The sequence below is a fragment of the Triticum dicoccoides genome, chromosome 4A (assembly GCF_002162155.2).
Source record: "Triticum dicoccoides isolate Atlit2015 ecotype Zavitan chromosome 4A, WEW_v2.0, whole genome shotgun sequence".
Taxonomy (NCBI): domain Eukaryota; kingdom Viridiplantae; phylum Streptophyta; class Magnoliopsida; order Poales; family Poaceae; genus Triticum; species Triticum dicoccoides.
In genome coordinates, this window is record NC_041386.1 from 728,678,837 (window position 1) to 728,698,689 (window position 19,853).

Genomic DNA, 19,853 nt, shown 5'->3' on the forward strand with positions numbered 1-19,853 from the left:
GCCGCTGCATGTATATATGCTTTATACGCTGCTGCCGTTCTTAGTTTGCAGAGTTGTCGCCATCAAGTCAAAGATTCTACGTCGGATGGTTGTTTTTCGTTGCTGTTTTTTCTTTCTCCAGTGTGCATCAAACATAAAACAAGATCTCCAGCTAATATCCGTATTTGTTCCTTTACTTATCCTATGTTTGTTTTAGTTGATTCTTTTCTTCTGGTTACTAATCTGTTACGGCATGTCTGTTTGTTTTGCACTAGCTAATCCTATGCGTCTAATCTGGCCAGTGACTTAATAAGCCTGCCCATAGTTTGGGAATGCAGTTCTGTTTCCAGACTTTGGAATTGTACTGATAATTCTGTCTAACCCACCACCACGGGATTGAACTCATGAGGCTGTGAGGATCTTGCGATTTACTCGTCCTTTCTTAGTTTCTCGTTTAATCTCTTTTATTATCATTTTTTTTCATGGCAGTCGCACATAATGGCAAGTGACTGCAGCCCTGAAAGATGGTACGAGGGGATTCTTTGGCATGGTCTTATTATTGCGATATGTAAGCTGATTCTTGCATTCAAACCATGAAAGAGTTGTTTCTTTCAGTTGTTTGCTTCGGCTCAGCAAGACATACTAATTCTTCCTCTATGAAGTAGAGAGTGGTTAGAGTCTGAGGTAAGATCTTATTCCCTGCTCCTTTCCGGACCAGTTGGGTTGTCTGAACTCTGTACTGTATGAACTGCACGGAACAGGAATGAGGGCGGTAATGTTTCTGGTACATTTATTGACCTTTGGCTATACATATGTGCTCAGCCATGAGTATAATGGTGAAGTCACGACATTTGATCATTTTGGTTATCAGAATTATATTAGATTTGTTACGGTCTTATTTCAATTTTATTCTATTATCTTAAGGCTATGCCTAAATTGGGAGTTTTCATACTTCGCGACAATTGGTTTAGCTACTAGTTAAATACTCCCTCCGTCCCAAAATTCTTGTCTTAGATTTGTCTAAATACGGATGTATCAAGTCACGTTTTAGTATTAGATACATCCGTATCTAGACAAATTTAAGACAAGAATTTTGGGACGGAGGGAGTACTTTGGTATAAGCATACTGATGATTAATGGCATGTATCAACTATAAAGCACAGGGTCTGCATGACATAGTTATCATTTATAGTACTGTAGACATAAGGCACTAATTCGCTTTATTACACTACTCTCACACCTTTCTACATATTTTTTAGTGACGTGTTAAATATGTCATGATCTTGCACTATATATTCTAACTTTAGCGCTAGAGATACTGTACAGAGCCGATATTCCTCGCAAACTTCTTTTCTTCATCATATGTAGTTCCAAGAATCTTGGTTCTAACTCCATCTTCCTCCAGTCTGGATATGGTAGATGCTTATTAATTTCCTTGTGTGATTGTAACATGTGTAAAGCTATTAAGACAACATGATTAATACACTGTCCTTAAGTACTTCCCTACCAATATTAAGCTGGCAGTTTCATATTTTTGCTGATATTAAACTTAATCAATAAAAACTGTGAGTATAGTAACATAATTTTAAATTTGTGAGCTTGTTTTTTTACTAGCAAATGATATGTTATTCTTTCTGTGTAAATTACAATCTCTATAAATCATCATGTACAAATATTAACTAAAGTATATAGCAGATTTAACAATATTCATAGGATCTATAGATGAATTTGTTCTCTTTGCAAACAAGTAAAATATTCCCTAGAAAGGATAAATAACTATTCCTCAATCAATCCTTGTCTTTTGTACCAAAAGAAACCAAATTACAATGCCTATCCGATGAGAAATGAATGTAGGCATTTCGCAAGTGCCTTCGTAAGGCATTCAGAACTTATATTTGGTCGCTGCACCAAGCTGCTTTGGTTGTAATTTGTGAGACATATTATTTCCACTCAAAATATAATCTGCTGATAATCCGATGGCTCTGTTAGTTTTGATGCACATATCATTTTGAATTTCATTTGTGTAGCCAAAACTTATCTTGGATTCCTGCTCTTAAATGGGCACTCTTACTTTTGTGTACTCATTAATTATTATTGATTTGTACATTTTCTTGTCCTTTCGTACTTGTTTTGTTTTCTCGATTCCTTTTAGTAAAAGTACACATTGAATGGATTTTAGCGCTAACAACTCAGAGCCAATTATCGAGGAGGTAGCCAGTCTAGCACAGAAACAACATTCAGAAATTTTGGAAAAATGATATTGAAGATTATGATCCAGATATTGGTTAAATTCAGTTGGTATTTCACCAGTATATGGATCATAATCTTCAATATCATTTTCCAAAGTGTCTGGATGTTCTTCCTGTGCTGGACTTGCTGGCTCCTCGATAATTGGGTTAGATTTGTTAACCCTTTTCCTGTGTACTTTCCTGAAGCCACAAATCATATATTAGAATTCAGAGGGGGCATGCTATCACTCACTTCATCAAAAGGAATCGGGAAAATAGAAGAAAATTCAGAAGAACAAGAATTTTACAAAAGGAGTTCCAAGTTAAGACCAAGAATCCAAGATAAGTTTTAGGTGCAAGAGAAAGAAAAATGATGTTTATCAAAACTAATAGAACCAACTAATTAGCACTAAGTTGTAGTTTGCATGAAACTAATATGCGTCTCACAAATCTCAATCAAAATAAGGCAGTTTTGTGCAAGGATTGAATATAATTTGTGAATGCCTTGCTTAATGCCTACATTCACTTCTCATTGGACATGCATTGCAATTTGGTTTGCTTTTGGTACATAACACCTGCATTGATCATGGAAAAAATATTTAGTTACCCTTTTGACGGAATATTTATCTAGTATTATATTATCTAAATGAAGAATAATTCTTTTGAGCATCTACAGGTTACTCAACTGACCTTACATTCAACATTGCATCATTCATCGTCCCAATTCATTCATGTAAAAGATGCACTCCCAACGACACATATTTTGGGACAGAGGGAGTTCCTACTGAAAATGTTAACGCTACTAGCACAATGCCTGTGCGTTTCTACGAACTGATTAAGAGCATAAGTTTGAGTTGGAGTCACATGTTTACAATTTTTATTTGTTCATTCTGCAAGTGTTGGTCTCACATGAAAGTAGTAGTATACTAGGTCTCACATGTAAGTAAAAGCACATTTGTTTATTTATGTATCTTGGAAGGTTTTTGGTCCCACAAGTGGGTAAGGATGTATTTTTATTGATGAAAGTTGTTGGTCCCACATGTGGATAAGGGTGTATTTTTTATTGATGAAGGTTGTTGGTTCCACACATGAACTCACCACCAACTCCAACATTTATAAGTAGGAAAAATATGTACCGCAGAAGTCATGTCTAATAAATTTTCATTCCCACCACGCTGATTTTGATGACTCCCCCGGTGTGCTGCTTGATCTCCTCACATTAGAAACAGATTACAGAGCTAAATCATTTTTCTTTGGTGGTTGGGACGGCTGCAGTGTAGGAGCATCTGTTGTTCTAAGAGCCATAGCCGAACTCCTGAAATCCAGAAGAAGTGATCCTGACACGAGAGAGAGAGAGCAGTTTGGCAAAATTATCAATGCAGAGGGCAATTGCGGAGGAGTAACACCTTTGCCATTTAATCCCCGTGTTTGATAGCAAGATGAGGATGATAATTTTAGAGGGATAGACGTCAGCTCTAGAGTAGAGATACCTAGCATCGCAGCTGTGTTCTATGCTTCTCTAGGAAATGATAGATTTCTGAAGATTTTCCATTATGGGGGAGAAGAAGACATTGATCTGGCAGGGTGTGGTATTCCTAATCGAGAATTTGGACCCTATGCTTCCGGAAAACTGTTATGGAGTAGTTACGGAGGCTTTCAGGTCTTATAGACAAAAGAGAAGTTAAGTCGAACCCTTCTTGTTTCAGAACAATTATTTTGAATTCCTGGTTCGAGAAAGATGTGAGTCAACTACTGTATCGTTCATTGCACGGAGAATCTGCCAACGTGGTTGGTTACGCCATCATGGATGACATCAACCTAGCAATAGTTTTGGATTGCTTCTTGTACTCATTGTTCCTCACAGAGCAGCTACATGGAAAATCTATCAGTTTTGACTATGGTTGTGATATTCATGCTTGCAACTACTGGATATGTGGCGGCATCCTTTCAGGGTGATAGAGGCTTTGTGGTCGGCAGTGCATTGCATGGAGTGATACGAATGCTGTGCTATCCGTCTGACAAAACAAAAAGATTGGCAGATATTTTGGATGGACATAGAGAACGGTATGGAAGATGGCTTCCAGTCTGCACTAACCAACCATGAGCAATAGATGTCTCAACTATTCATGTGAATACATCATCCTATTTCCTCACATTTGAGGGAAATTGTCAGCTACAACTACCAAATGATATGTTTCAGCTAGCCAGCAACCTCCGCGTGTTAACTCTACAAGTGTAGCTTTGATTTTACCTCCCCTCCTTTCCGATGTTGCCACAACCTAAGATACCTTTGGCTTGACTATTGCACAAACACAGGGGAGGACCAAGGTGGAGGGCCATGTTTCCTAAATCTACTGGTGCTTGACAGATGTTTCACATATTTTGTCACGCTAGCAGAGATAAATCCAATGGTGTCTCATGGAGAACTATAAGTTTTGAATGGAAAAAGCTACAGAACCTTCACAAGCTTCGGGTAACTGAATCCTTAGATGTGATCATAGTGGATCCCAAGCTGCACATTCTCTTCCCTAGGTCTAGAGATTGGAGCTTTGATTCCATAAGGATATTTTTTGCATCTGGTCTCCCGATGGCCTATATATTGCATCTGTGGTAGATGCAATTCATATTGACTTCTTTACTTTCAAGACCTACAACACATATACTTGCCCAACTATCCTCGGTTGGTGTTCGTCCTCCCCATTTCCTTCAACTTGCCAAACTTGGAGACCATACTAATTGCATACTGCGGTAATGTCCAACATATTTTTCCATTGAATGGCAACAAGGCCATTAAAAAAATATAGCATCTGGTGTCACATTTGTGAAGTTGAAGCACATCAAGTGTACCATCTCCACAAGCTAAAGCAGATGTGTGAGGTCAGACTAACCGCAACAACATTAGAGATGGTTAGTCTCAGTTATTGTCGGGCCCTGAGACGGCTACCGGCTGTCTAACACGTAGGTCCGAAGCCGGTGGTGGACTGTGAGAAGGACTGGTGGGACATGCTTCAGTGAGATGGCTCCAAGGCCAACCATGAGCCGCCACTCTTTGAGACATGCCATTCGGGTTACTACAAGAAGACCCTCCCGAGGGTCTCTGCTCTAAGGTATACGATTCATTCGGCATGGGTTACGTTATGTGCATAGATAGATTAGGCAACCTATAGCCAGTGTCGTTAAATCTCATATATTGATGCTTTCCGTTTCCATCCATTGTTTCCTAGGTAATCTGGAGCATCGGAAGGGAGGTCGATCGGCTTACATGGACCATGGATCAGTCTATCTCTGTTACAATCAAGTTGTGATCTCATCATGACTCTCTGGAGTGTTTGTTTGCCATTTTCAATCTCTGTTTGGCAGTGAAGTGTGTTTGCTACAAGATCCATCTGCGGTGTGGTGAGGGTGTTTCGAGATAGCCCATGGAGGATATAAATGGTGTGCTTTTTTCTGCATGATACATATATACCTAATCTGGTTATGCTTGATTGGATTGGATTAGATTGGATTGTTGTGTGATTGTGAAGCAGGCACTGGTTTGCTTGCTTTTCTAGCTCCAGCATGGTGTGTTGTTCACAGTTGATCAAGCTGGTTCGTAATAAAATGGTTGTGTAGATTGACTGGTTGGCTAGGCGAAGACAACACACCGACCCGAGCCCGTAACGCCTGAATGTAGCAGTAAAGCCACTGAGAGCAGCAGACAACAGGGCAGCGAGAGAACACACCAGCACTGCACCCACATGGACCCGCCGAAGCCCTCACCTTCAACAACCCACACCTGAATCCACAACTCCCCAGGCAACGCCTCCATAGAGGGAACAACAACACGGTGCCGCCACCGCCCAATCAAGGAAAGGAATCTGGTTGTCAATGCGACGCGCAAAATGATCCATAATAAATTATAGTACCAACTTCAAGTTCAGTTACTGGATTTGTCCTTGTAAAACATAGCACATTTTATCGTCAGTAACCTTGGGGATAGTATCTCAAAGCATCTCTAACCTATCCCCTAGAAGGGGTTAGCGGAGGACAAATTGGGATTTCGTCCTCTAAATGGCACTTAACCGAGCACATATCACCTTTAGAGTAGGATAAGTTATCCTCCTCGGCCGCTTTGACTCCTAAATATACCCGGCTGCCATCCAACAGCGTAAAAGCTTCGGTCTCTCCCTTGTGCCGCACCATCCCCACCCCATGCCTCGTCGTCGCCGCCGTTGTTTCCGTCGACTACCCAGCACACCTCCGCTGACCCCCTCTACCTTCACCTCCTTGCTTCCCTCATGCCCCCACTCCGGGACGTTCATTGGGCTCTACCGTCATCAGATTGAGCTTCATCATTGCCACCGCTGCATTGATCCAGCTGCTGGAAGAACGATCCAAATAATCATCATACTTGTTGGAAATATTCCCTAGAGAAAATAATAAAATGGTTAGTTTATATTTCCCGTTCTTCATACATGTCTATTAGAAACTTAACTACATGTGTGAATAGATAAACAACACTATGTCCCTAGTAAGCCTCTTCCAGGCTAGCTCGTTGAGCAAAGATGGTTAAGGTTTCCTAACCATACACATGAGTTGGCATTTGACAATAGGATCACATCATTAGGAGAATGATGTGATGGACAGACCCAATCCTAAGCATACCATCAGATCGTATCACTTAGTTATTTGCTACCGCTTTCGTAATGTCAAGTATATGTTCCTTAGACCATGAGATCATGCCACTCTAGGATACTGGAGGAATACCTTGTGTGCTATCAAACGTCACTTCGTAATTGGCTGATCATAAAGGTGCTCTATAGATATCTTCGAATGTATCTGTTGGGTTGTACGGATCAAGACTGGGATTTGTCGCTCCTGTCACAGAGAGATATCTTTGGGCCCTCTCGGTAATACAACTTCACAAGAAGCTTGCAAGAATGTGATTAATGAGTTTAGTAACGGGATCTTGTATTACATAATGAGTAAAGAGACTTGCCGGTGACGAGATTGAACTAGGTATAGAGGTATCGTTGATCGAATCTCGGTCAAGTAACATATCACCGAACAAAGGGAATTGCATATGGGATTAACTGAATCCTTGAGATCGTGGCTCATCCGATAAAGATCTTCGTTGAATACATGGCAATCAATATGGGCATCCATGTCCTGCTATGGATTATTGATCGAAGAGGAGTCTCGGTCATCTATGCATGTTCCTGAACCCTGGGGTCGCATGCTTAACATTCGATAGCGCTAGCGTAGTGATTAGATATTGATATGGTGAAGTATGAATGTTGTTTGGAGTCCCTGATGGGTTCCGCGACATCACGAGGAGCTGCGAGTGGTTCGGAGGTAAAGATTTATTTATGGGAGGTCATATTCAGGGTTCCGGAAAATGTTTGGGATTTTTCAGTATTGTATCGGGAAGGTTCTAGAACATTCCAGAGTGGGGCCCACCTGCATAGGGGGCCCACATGGACATGCGTAGTGGGGCAAGCCCCACACCCATGGTCAAGGCGCACCAAGATCCCCGCTTAAAATGAATAGTATCTTATCCCGAAGCACTACGATCAGGATCAGTGGGGAAGGAAATGGGGGATTTCCTTCCTTCCACATGAGCAACGACCCTAGGGGCTTGGAGGGAAAGCCACCAGCCCCCTCCACCCCTATATATAGTGAGGAGGCGCATGAGGAGTTGCACCCTTCAGCACTTGCCCGTCTCCCTCCTGCTACACCTCCACCTCGCGCAGACGCTTGGCCAAGCCCTGCTGTTCCGCTGCTGCTGCCACCACCAGGCCATCTTGTTGGTTCAGATCTCACCTACCTCCTCCCCCTCATTTGCAGGATAAAGAAGTAGAGGACGCCACCGAGCCGTACGTGTGTTAAACTCGGAGGTGCCATCCGTTCGGCACTAGACGGATCGGATCGGATCGTGATTGGATCGCGAAGAGTACGACTACATCAACGGCTTTATATAAGCTTCTGCTTTCAGTCTACAAGAGTATATAGACACACTCCCCTTTCATTGATATGCATTTCCTAGATTATATATTGGGTGTTCGTAGGAATTTTTTCATTTCCATGCAACATTCACTGTAGGCCACCTCGAAGCCCGCCCGACCACTAGTAGCTTCTCAACATTGCCGGTCGGTCATGACACCTCCGACGTCGTTCATTCGTTCAATGGTTTGCCCAGGTATGTTTTTTTTTTGTTCTTTTCTCAACTTGTTTTTCTTGTTTCAATTGAATTGAACCGAGTCATTTCTAGTCAAATGAAGAGGTTAAGAGAGATGATCTTCGAGGAGTCTTTGTTGGAGGAGGGGAAAGAAGACAATGACGACTTTGAAATGGCCATTGGCATGATCTTTAATGAGGATTTTCAGCAGCAGAGAAGAGGATCACAGTTCGGCTGTATACAATCAATCAGAGATACAACAGAGTGCCATTACAAGATTACGAGAGATTATTTGACCCCAATCCAACCTTAAGATGTGTGCAGATATGTAGTTGAACTGTAGTATGTAAACTAAAACTAGAAAGATTTGGCCAAAAATATTGAAGGAGTTAAGTTTAAGGAATCGGTGACAAACGACATTCTTTTATAGGAGCAAAATACTCCTCTATAGGATACTCGCCTCTTTGCTACTCTAAATTATGGAAGCTTGTTGTACACTGAAGATTCGATTATTCAAACCCCTGCCATAAAGAAAGAAGGCAAAATAAAACACACCTACTGTTGATATAGTACGGCGACATACAAAATATGTAGAATACAGTCTCACTGGCTCACATTAGTTTGCGACAACACATGGGTGATATCCATGGTGATGCTACTCAAGCACCCGGCCTCTTGTTCCTTGGTGAAAATTCTGTCCAAGTTTGTTATACCTGCCAATGGTGATGTCTTTTACGTTGTTACCCTTGTGAAGACATTGCTCAAATCGACTGTCCAGGGTGAAAACCTAAATTCTGGCCTTGGTAGTTGGATCCGGTGACAACGATGCTTGAGCGTTGCTCCCTTTCTGAAGGCGTTGTTGTTGAAGAATCTCGTCGTCCCTGTGGTGCCTATGATATGGTTGTTGTGGATATGGTAATTGATGTAGTTTATCGATCGTGGATCTAATCGCTTTGGAGTTTTTTTTTCCTTTTTCCTCGCCTACGCAGGGCTTTGATCTTATATGACTTTGCTATTTGCTGGCGGATTTTGTGTGTGGCTCGGTACTGGTTGTGTGCATCCTAACTATGATGTTAGATGTGTATGCTCAATATGTTTGCATCCTCTTGAAGCTCCATCTTAAGCGAATAAAATCCACCCTTTGTCAAAAAGTAAACATTGTCTGTCTTGGACCAAAAAGGCGCCTTACATAGAGAAGCAGAGACCAAAGCTTGATAGAGAACCAGAGACCAAGGTTTGATAGAAAAGCAGAGAAGACACCGCTGCCAAATGGTGCCCACCTCCCTGAGAGTGGCTCGCCGGAGGGAGGCTGCCCTCCACCACGGCGACATTGTTCTATCTCAGGCGGAGGTCGAGTCATGGCGGCTTGATCTGTAAGTGTTCTTTCTGTGACCAACTAGGGTTTGCTTCTGATGCTTTCTGAATCGGACCGGCGAGGATGGAGTGGGGTGCCAAATGTTCCTTGCTCCAAGAGAAAAAATGATTGCAGCCGCCATTAACGTGATGGGAGGGGCAGACTATTAATCCAACGTGCCCTGATCGGGCGGGGAGGGAGCTTCAAGCTTTGCCTACGCCCGCCCATAACATGTTGTGCATAAGCAGAGTAGAGAAGAGACGTTCATCTCCTGACTCCTCAGCAGCAAAGCGAATTAATGGGAGAATATCAGGTGCACCCACACCTTATATGCTATGGTGATACAAGCTCTTGTGACCATCCTATAGCTTGAGTTGTCATCTCTAATTAAATCAATCCTTCATGACCATGAGTTCCCATTAGCAGACAGGGGAACGAAACTCCATCCCAAATTCTCATGTGTAATCACCATTTATTGGTTCATTTCTTTACAAAATGAAGTGTTTGGAGCAAAATACAACATTCTGTTACTTCTTCATGCTAAGGTTAGCACACATAAGTTAGGACAAACATCATCACAAAAATTCTTTATCTGAAGAACTGGGTGATTTCCTGATTACATTCATGGAACCAATGTTTCAATACACAACATCAAGAAACAAATAAGGATAATAGGCACGTAACTTATGGCTATTTTGGTAATAATGGACGTGTACTACCGAAAAGGAAGCTGATCAAGGTCAAAAAAAAGGAAGCTGATCAAGGTCAAAAAAAAGGAAGCTGATCTTCGGAATGTATGCCCCCTCGCATTTCACATCAGATACACCGAAAATCCAGTGATTTTTATTCGCAGTCTAGGTTCTTTTACACGCACAAAAGCACTGCTGCGGAACCACTGGGTACTACCAACGCATGGTTGATCTAATTCCAAGTTGGTAAGACACATCGGAATTACCGCTCAAGTCTTGCTCAGACCTACTGGCTGGTCATTTATCAGTGTGCCCTGCAGCTTAATAACTGCTTGGTGCCATCAGCTAAATTTCTACCGGCACTACTGGACTCTGTAGAAACTGAAGATTGCATCTTTTTACAGGATTTATTTCGAAACTCTTTCTGGATCTATGTGTGTCATATGTATGCTTCCCTCCATTCCCTTGTACAAGGCCACAAACTCAAATTGCAGGTACCAAGGAAAAATTTAATGACTGCATTGCAAGCCAACTTTTCTTTTCGTTAACCGGGATCACTAATACGCCGCATGCATGCAAGGAAGGAATGAGAAGGAAGTAACAAGTGTCATTATGACTACATGCATGTGTGCGAAGGCGGAAAGCGTCTTACCCTCGGTATGAGGGGGCGCCGTACGTGTTTATAGGCAGGGGCGCACCTCCCTGTAGCGCATACATCGTTAGGATTAGATCTTGGAGAAGAAGGCATAAGGAGACAAAGATAGTACAATGTGAACGTTTAACACCCTCCCTTAATCACAACTTCATCAAGTTGGGATTATGCTTGAATGCTTCACAACTCCTTATGGGTAAAGCTTTGGTGAATCCATCTGCCACCTGATCTCTGGAATGCACAAAACGAACGTCAAGTTGCTTGTTAGCAACTCTTTCTCTGACAAAGTGAAAATCTATCTCTATACACTTCGTCCTGGCATGAAACACAGGGTTAGCAGATAGATAGGTAGCACCAAGATTAGCACACCACAAACATGAAGCGTGATTGCTTTTCACACCAAGTTCCTTGAGAATGGATTGAACCCGGATAATTTCTGTTGTTGCATTTGCCAATGCTTTATATTCTACCTCTGTATTGGATCTAGAAACAGTTGCATGTTTCCTTGCACTCCATGAGATCAAGTTGGGGCCAAAGAACACTGCAAATCCACGAGTGGAGCGCCTATCATCAAGGCTGTCTGCCCAATCAGAATCAGAAAAGGCACAGACCAAGGTAGATGGTGACTTGCTAAAGTTAAGACTAATGCTCAAAGTATTTTTAATATATTTGACTATACATTTAGCAGCAATCCAGTGAACAGTGGTGGGTGCATGAAGAAACTGACATACTTTGTTAATAGCAAAGGAAATATCAGGCCTTGTCAAAGTCAAGTATTGTAATGCACCTACGAGACTCATGTATTTAGTGCTGTCTTCTTTACTCAAAGGTGTACCTTCTGTAAGAGATAGTTTTTGTGAACTTGATAATGGAGGGGTGAAGGTTTACAACCTTGCAAGCCAGCCTTTTTCACCAAGTCTGTGGCATACTTTTCTTGGGAAAGATGAAGTCCATCATCATGTTATTTCACTTCTATCCCTAGGAAATAGTGAAGATTTCCAAAATCCTTGAGAGCCAAATCTGTACTCAAATCCTCTAACAGTCCTGCTATTGCCTCATAAGATGAACTTGTAACAATAATATCATCAATATATATGAGAACAAATATTGATGTATTATGTTTATTGTAAATGAACAATGAGGTGTCAGAGTTGGAAGGAACAAAGCCAAGTGTTTGCATTGTGACATAGACGTGAGTACCATGCTCTTGGTGCTTGCTTCAACCCATAAAGTGCTTTGTCAAGTTTGCATACATAGGAAGGTGTATCTGCATTTTCAAATCCAGGAGGTTGTTTCATTTATACCTCCTCTTCTAGAATGACATGAAGAAACACATTCTGTACATCTAGCTGTCTGAGACTCCATTCCCTAGAAACAACAATAGACAAAACAAGACGGATTGTTGCAGCTTTAACAACAGGACTAAAGGTGTCCTCATAGTCTATTCCATACCGTTGCTTAAAGCCCTTGGCAATAAGTCTTGCCTTGTACCGATCAATGGTACTATCAGATTTTCTCTTGATTCTGAAAACACATTTGCAATCCATAAGGTTTTTACCTTGTTGTGGAGGAACTAGATGCCACGTGTTTATTTTTCTATAGTGCCAAGTATTCTTCCTTCATTGCCTTTTTCCATTTTTCATTACCAAGTGCCTCTTAAAGAGTACTTGGTTCACCTGGGTTAACCTGTAGGCCATATTGGGTTATGTGCTTATAATCAACAGGTTGTATCACACCTTGTTGTAGCCGTGTTCTTCGTTGTGATGGTGCAGCAGGATCAGCTGGAGTAGAAGATCCCGAGCCATAAGCAGGAGTTCTAGGCACAACAGATCCCAGGGCATATTCTGCTCTTGCTAGCCCCGGATCCTCTATGGCTGTGGCCCGTGACGCAGATGATGTAGGAGCCACAGAAGATCCCGGCCACCTAGCTGGCTCATCACGGGCGCATGATTGCGCGGGCCCTTGTGAATCTGCACCGGATCCAACACCTGTCAGCCGCTGCTGGGCGCGCCGCTTGTAGCAGCGGGATTCGTCAGGGAAGCGCGCGCCGCTCGGGCCACCTAGGGGCTGCCTGGCGGCGGGCGGACGCGGGACTGCCTCCACCTGGGGACTGGCGTGCGGCGTGCGCGGAGGCGCAGGCGGTTGCACGGGCAGGCGGATCCGCTGTCGGCTCTGACGCGTCAGCCTGCGCAGATCCCGATGCATATTGCCCACACTATTGCTCCCGCAGCGATCTTGAGGCGGATCCCGAGGCGGATTTGTCCCCCACGCCGTGACACATGAAATATGGCACTTGGGGACTGATTTCTTCATCATTTTCTTCTCTGTTTTCACCGCTACTTTCACCCGTCACATCACAAATCTCATGTGCATGGTTAAGAGGATTAGTCGTCACTGGATCATCACAATTATTTTCTCCCCCTTGATCAGAACCGTTTAGGTGAGATGGCAATAGAAGTATTTCTTGACGGAGTCTAGCGCTGGCATTGGGATGAAGATTAGCAAAGGGAAATTTTGTCTCGACAAAAATGACATCACGAGAAATATAGACACGGCCAGTGGAGATGTCAAGACACTTGACACCTTTATGAAGAGCACTATACCCAAGGAAAGCACATTGCTTTGAGCGTAACATGAGTTTACGATTATTGTATGGACGAAGATTCGGCCAACATACACAGCCAAACACACGAAGCGATTTGTAATCAGGTTTGGTGTGGAGAAGTCTCTCTACTGGAGTTTCATTATTGATGACACGGCCAGGAAGCATGTTGATAATGTGGACAGCCGCAAGAAAAGCCTCATCAAAAAACTTGAGGGGCATGGAGGCTCCGGCTACAAGAGCTAGTCCAACTTCGACAATGTGTCTATGTTTACATTGTGCGGAACCATTTTTGTTGGTGAGTATGAGGGCATGACACATGGTGAGTAATGCCAAGTTTCGGAAGAAAGAGTTTAATTTTTCGTATCCCCCCCCCCAGTCGGATTGGACAACAATGATCTTGCCGTCGAACTTGCGCTCAACAAGAGCTTGGAAGTTTCGAAAAACTTGAAAAACATCGAATCGTTTCTTAAGAAGATAGATCCAGGAGTACTTGCTATAGTCATCGATAAAACTCATGAAGTATGTGTGTCTATTAACAGAGGTGGGGGCAGGACCCCAAACATCGGAAAAAAATAATTGCAATGGTTCGGTAGAAACACTAGTGGATACTGGATACGGTAACTGATGACTCTTAGCATGTTGACATGAATCACAAACTGTTTCGATATTGCGCTCACCAACAAACGGGGGTTTATTTTTCCTAAGCAATCTTTCAACTAAAGAAAAAGAAGCATGGCCTAATCGATCGTGTCATCGTGTTGAAGAAAGTTTGGCAACACCATAGGCTCTTTTATTTAATCTTCTAAGCTCTGAGATCAACGGGTAGAGCCCTCGAACGCATGTACCTCGATAGAGAACTTTCTTCGTTGCCTGATCCTTTATCAAAAAGAAAAAAGGATGAAACTCGAGGAAGACATGATTATCAATGCCAATTCTATGAACGGGAAGAAGATTCATACTGGCACGAGGAACATGCAAAAATTTTCTAAGGTGAAGTTTGCGATGGGGTTTTTTAATAATCATATGACCAATGTGACGGATCCTCATACCTGCTCCACTGGCAGTGTGGATCTGGTCCTTGCCGTGGTAGTTTTCCTGCATGGTGACCTTCTCTAGCTCGCCGGTGATGTGCTCGGTGGCTCCGTTGTCGACGTAACAGTTTGTGTCGATGCCATAGGAACTATAAGCAGCTGCAGCCACCTTGTCCTCATCCTGGGAGGAGTCATCATCATCATTATAGCGATACCAGCAGTCCTTGGCGCTGTGCCCGCGCTGTGCCCGCGCTTGCCGCAAATCTGACAGTGCGGTGCATCAGGGCGCGCTCGGTTAGAGCTGCTGCCGCCGCCGCGGCCGTGGCGTCCCTTGTGGTTGTTGGAGGAGGGCCGCCCGGCGCGAGGATTGTTGCTGCTAGAGGAGCTCCCGCCACCACCCGATCTTTCCTTACCACGTGGAGGTCCACCGCTACGACGCCCGCCGCGGCCACGAGAGGCTACGTTCGCAGATGACTTGAAGCCGCCCGAACCCTGGTAGAGCCCGACGCGTTGATCAAAGTTGCTCATCCAGCGTGACCGGGGTGGTGCAGGCGTCCAGGGCCGACACTAGGAGCTGGTACTCCATGTCTAGCGCGTGGATGATGTAGGAGACGATCTCATCGTCTTGCAGGGGTTTGCCGGCCGCAACGAGCTCATCAGCGAGGCCACGCATGTAGGCGAAGAAGGTGGCGATCGGCTGGGTTCCCTTTTGCGCATGAAGCAGAGCTGTGCGGATGTTGTTGATGCGGCTAAGCGACTGCGAGGAGAACATGGCCGCCAGGATTGTCCAGAGCATGTGCGTCGTGGTGATCACGGTCACCTGGCTGCACAACCACCTCTTTGGAGAGATTGTTGAGCAGGTACCCGAGCACCTGTTGATCCTCCCGGGCCCAGATCGGGTGGAGAGGGTTGGGCTCAGTGGAGTCGTTGACGTCCTTGTCCTTTCTAGGAAGGAAACGGGATGGCTCCGGCGTGCTGCCGTCGGCATGGCCGAAGACGCCAGCTTCCCTTAGCTGCGGCGTGATCTGGACGCGCCACAGTACGTAGTTCGTATGGGTGAGCTTCTCCGTGACCTGGTTGTCGAGGCCGATCTGGGAGGAACCGGAGGAAGACATGGCTAGGCACTAATGGAGATTGGAAGCTAGATGAATTGGAAGGGAGTTGCTCTGATTACCATGTGCGAAGGCGGAAAGCGTCTTACCCTCAGTACGAGGGGGCGCCGTACGTGTTTATAGGCAGGGGCGCACCTCCCTGTAGCGCATACATCGTTAGGATTACATCTTGGAGAAGAAGGGATAAGGAGATAAAGATAGTACAATGTGAACGTTTAACAACATGCAAGTATTAAACAAGTTGTTAGTACGAGAAAACATCATTAATTTTTGTCTCGATACCTGTTAGTGGCCTTATATAGATGCAAAATGTATTTTTCATAGTGGCCTTGTATAAGGGAATGGAGGGGGTATATAATTTCATGGGTGTTTGCTTTGCTCGGTGTGGTGTGGTCATCTCAGTGGCCTGTGTTCATTTCAATTGGTCATTCTCAGGTGCTTGGTTGCCAGTTCAGTGCTGCTATCAATATGTCAGGATCAAACACCAATGCCACTCATACATGTCTTCTCTTTTTCAACACTGTTTCCCATGAACTTCAGAGTTCAGAATTCAGAATGAGGCCCAGGCAGATCTTTGTGCACCCACTGAATGAGGGAACGACAGGCCCGAAGAAGATGGAGCAGCCGAACCTTGCTCGATAATTCCAAAGTACACTAAGAGCCGCGTGATCAGCACGCCGGCGACGTACGACAGCCCCGATGAGCTCACAGCGACCGTCAGGTAGTACATTAGGGTCTTGAAGTATGTCCTGGGTGCTCCCTTGACATGCGCCTTTCCAAGTGCTAGCAGAGAAATGCAGGCGAGTGAAGCACCGGCGACTGCCGTCATCTTGTTCTCCCTGTCATTGCTCTCACGGAACGACAGCCCGTAGAGGATTGGTGGAAGTAGCCCGAACACGATGTATGAGAGAAGGGCCAGGATCATGTGGAGTCGGGCTTTTGACCGCCTGCCAAGCTGCAACCAGTAGTGGCCGACCCGCTCGTTGTCCTCGGTCACATCTCGAATGTCTCTTAGATCGGCAATCTTTCATTGACCGGAAAGGAAGGACATGTTAGTTTTCCGAGTTCTGGGGCCGAGTTTTCTGCAGTGATCAGTAAGAACAGTGTGACATTGAGTGAGGAGAGAAGTTTGTTACATTGTGGAAAATGAGAGGAAGCCCTCCCATAAGGTTGGCTATGCCCAAGATGAATATGTCCACTGCAGAAAAGTGAAAAACAGAATTTAATTAGATGGAACAATGTAAATATCAGTGTCAAAATAGTGCATTCATCATGAGTTTTTTTTTGCAAAGAATTCATCATGTAAATAAGTGGAAAGTAAGTAAGTAACTAACATGTTTTTGCTCCACTTGATGCTGCTGCTGAAACAACGGAGAGGCTGGTGACTGACTCCACTAAGCCACCATACACTATGGCTTTTGGTATATCCCATTCATCACTCTGTTGGGGGCTAGGAGCAGCCGGATTCACATCTTCAGGGACTGACACTGCTACATAAGGCTGATCTTCTGCTTGAGCAATCGGCGAGGTTGGTATATTGCCCCTCTCCATAGTGGTCACATTCAGGCAATCGACCTTGAGTTCTGTTGTGTGACTTACATGGGTGGTTAATGAGCCATTCTCGAAGGTTGTCGTCGTAGTTCCATGAACATCTGTACAAATATAATTACTGTTATCAGGTTGCCCCTCTGAATCACAGTAGTCCATGCATACTGCTCACTTTATCAGGCCTACCTTCATGTCCAAGTAGGTGGTGAATTGCATCCACGATAACTCCATCGGCACGCTTCAGGGGAGGCATCTCACCTGTCATCTCCTCCATTACTTCTACATGAAAGATTCCTGCATGCCATGTTTCTATTGTCTATTACTCTAGTCCACTACATTCACTTAGTGATCCTAAATAAACTGTGATGATGCAATTAATATGGACAAGTAAAGCTTCCTGATCCAATGCCTGATTGTTCTTTCATGAAAAAAGATGTAAGTTGGTAGCTTTGTAGCTAGCTCCTTTTTCTCTCTTGTATCTCATAACATTGTATGCACAGTTTGGTTTTATTTTATTGGTTCAGGCTGCATAAGCCTGACGTAGCACAAAATGTAGGTTGGTATGCTTGATGGAACTCTGCTAACCCTCTTTGGCATATTTTGCATTTCTATGCAAATGTATAGCCATTGCAGCTTATTTTAGAAAAAGAAATGGTCTGCAAGTCCATTGGAAAACAATGTTGCGTGCAATGTACCTGTAGAAGACGATGAGTAGGTTGTCGCTGCTGCTGATGTGGTTGTAGAGGATGTGGTAGAAGTTGCCGATGTGGTTGTAGTTGTGGTGGTTGTCGTGTTATGATCTTCTGATGATGATTCGGTTATCGAGTGTTCTGGTTTTACAACTGTGCCATGACTGTGATGAGCAAATGTGCAAGATTCAATTTTAGTGCTTGTGTCGATGGAGTCCTGCATCTCGGACTGAAGTGGCATCGTCACTGGATCTGGAATGTAGTAATAAATTGCTCAGCTGATGAAACAAAGCATCAATTGCAGATAAATTCGTCACGAGAACATAATGCACCTGCAGCAGCTTGGTTCTCCGAATATGATTCAACTGCAAAATGCTCTGGTTTTAATAAGCCTCGATGATCTACAGTACCATTTCCACACGGACTACTCAGGCGGTACGTCCAATCGCAGTGCCGGCACTTCCACAACCCTTCAGTGAAGCAATAGAAAGCTATCCTTTCAGTACAGCAATAGAAAACTAGCTTTACTATATTATTATCGAACAACCACAAAGCTAACGCTTGAGCCCTTCAGTGAAGCAATAGAAAGCTAATTTTAAGATAGAGTAGTGTGTAATCTCAATGATAACTTATTAGAATATCTTTGCGGATCTGAGAAGCTTCCGAGTCGCCGTCAACATCTGCCATGGAAGGTAACATATCATTGAATTGAGTGGTCAGCAAAAGGTTCCAATGATTCTGAGTGAGGCCTAGATCAGATGAGAGGGATGTTGGCTATATGTCACTTTCACTGAGATTTGTCCTTTTCAGCATGCGTTTCGCGTGTCCTTTTTTGTCTTGTTTCTGAATAAATCTCTAGGATACTGAATGCAATAATTTGCATCCAGGTAAATAAAACCAAAGGAGCAGAGACAGTAGCAGTAATTAAAATTTAGCTCTTAATGTGCTCTTACAAGATGACAAAGTTAGTTTTGCACAGCACATATGGATTACTTTGTTGGAGAACTGTTGCTTTCCAGAAATGGATAAATTAAGGAGCAAGAAGCAAGTTTTTTTTTTGGAAAAGGGGTGAAACCCCGGCCTCTGCATCAGAACGATGCATACGGCCACAGAACAAGAAGCAAGTGGAGCCTGAAATCACTGCAACAGGAGTTCCCTCCTGCAGGAAAATAATGTAGCCTCCACATCCATCAAGAAAGGGTGACACATTAACAGCTAATTAAGCAAGAGGAATTGGAGGTTGTTAACATACAATTAAATTGCATTCTTATCTTCTTCTTCCCATGAGCAATTAATTAATTAAGCAGGATTATCCAAAATAGTGCAAGAAAAGAGAATAGAAAATGGTTAAGAAATGGAAGTGTTACCTTTGGCTGCATCGAAGAAGATACTCTTGTGCTCCTCTTCAGCAACCTTGGGTTCATCAGGAGCCACTTCCTCCTCCTTCTGCTCCTCCTCAGAAGCCTCGAGCTCCTCTGCTTCTTCTCCATTGACATGGCCATGACCATTCCCTTTCTCATGGGCATGGACCAGCAGCCTCTTCTTGATATGCCTGGTCAACAGCTCCCCTGGGGCGGCAGCAGCAGCAGCGGCGGTACTATTTCCGCACGGACTAGCCAAGCGGTACGCCCAATCGCAGTGCTGGCACTTCCATAGTCCTTCAGTGAAGCAACAGAAAGCTTGTTAGGAATAAGCCACGGCACGATGATGTGCGTGCATATGTGGCGTGTGTTGTTGCATGCGTAGGAAGCGGTCACAGCTGTTGGTGCGCGTATAGCTAGCTTAGTGTGTGGAGTTAGTGGCCCGTGT

The 19,853-nt window shown here is 43.9% G+C and overlaps 1 protein-coding gene across 1 annotated transcript in view; it reads right to left on the reverse strand.

Moving 5' to 3' along the window:
- Positions 1-15,877: 15,877 nt before the first annotated feature.
- Positions 15,878-19,853, reverse strand: part of LOC119288202 — a 5,618-nt gene continuing 1,642 nt past the window's right edge. Inside the window, exons 2-8 of the mRNA XM_037567836.1 lie at positions 19,412-19,702; positions 18,377-18,514; positions 18,051-18,296; positions 17,542-17,649; positions 17,142-17,459; positions 16,944-17,005; positions 15,878-16,831 (exon numbers count right to left, since the gene is read on the reverse strand). Coding sequence (XP_037423733.1) covers positions 16,358-16,831; positions 16,944-17,005; positions 17,142-17,459; positions 17,542-17,649; positions 18,051-18,296; positions 18,377-18,514; positions 19,412-19,702 — 1,637 coding nt within the window. The 3' untranslated portion in view covers positions 15,878-16,357. The remainder of the gene's footprint in view (positions 16,832-16,943; positions 17,006-17,141; positions 17,460-17,541; positions 17,650-18,050; positions 18,297-18,376; positions 18,515-19,411; positions 19,703-19,853) is intronic.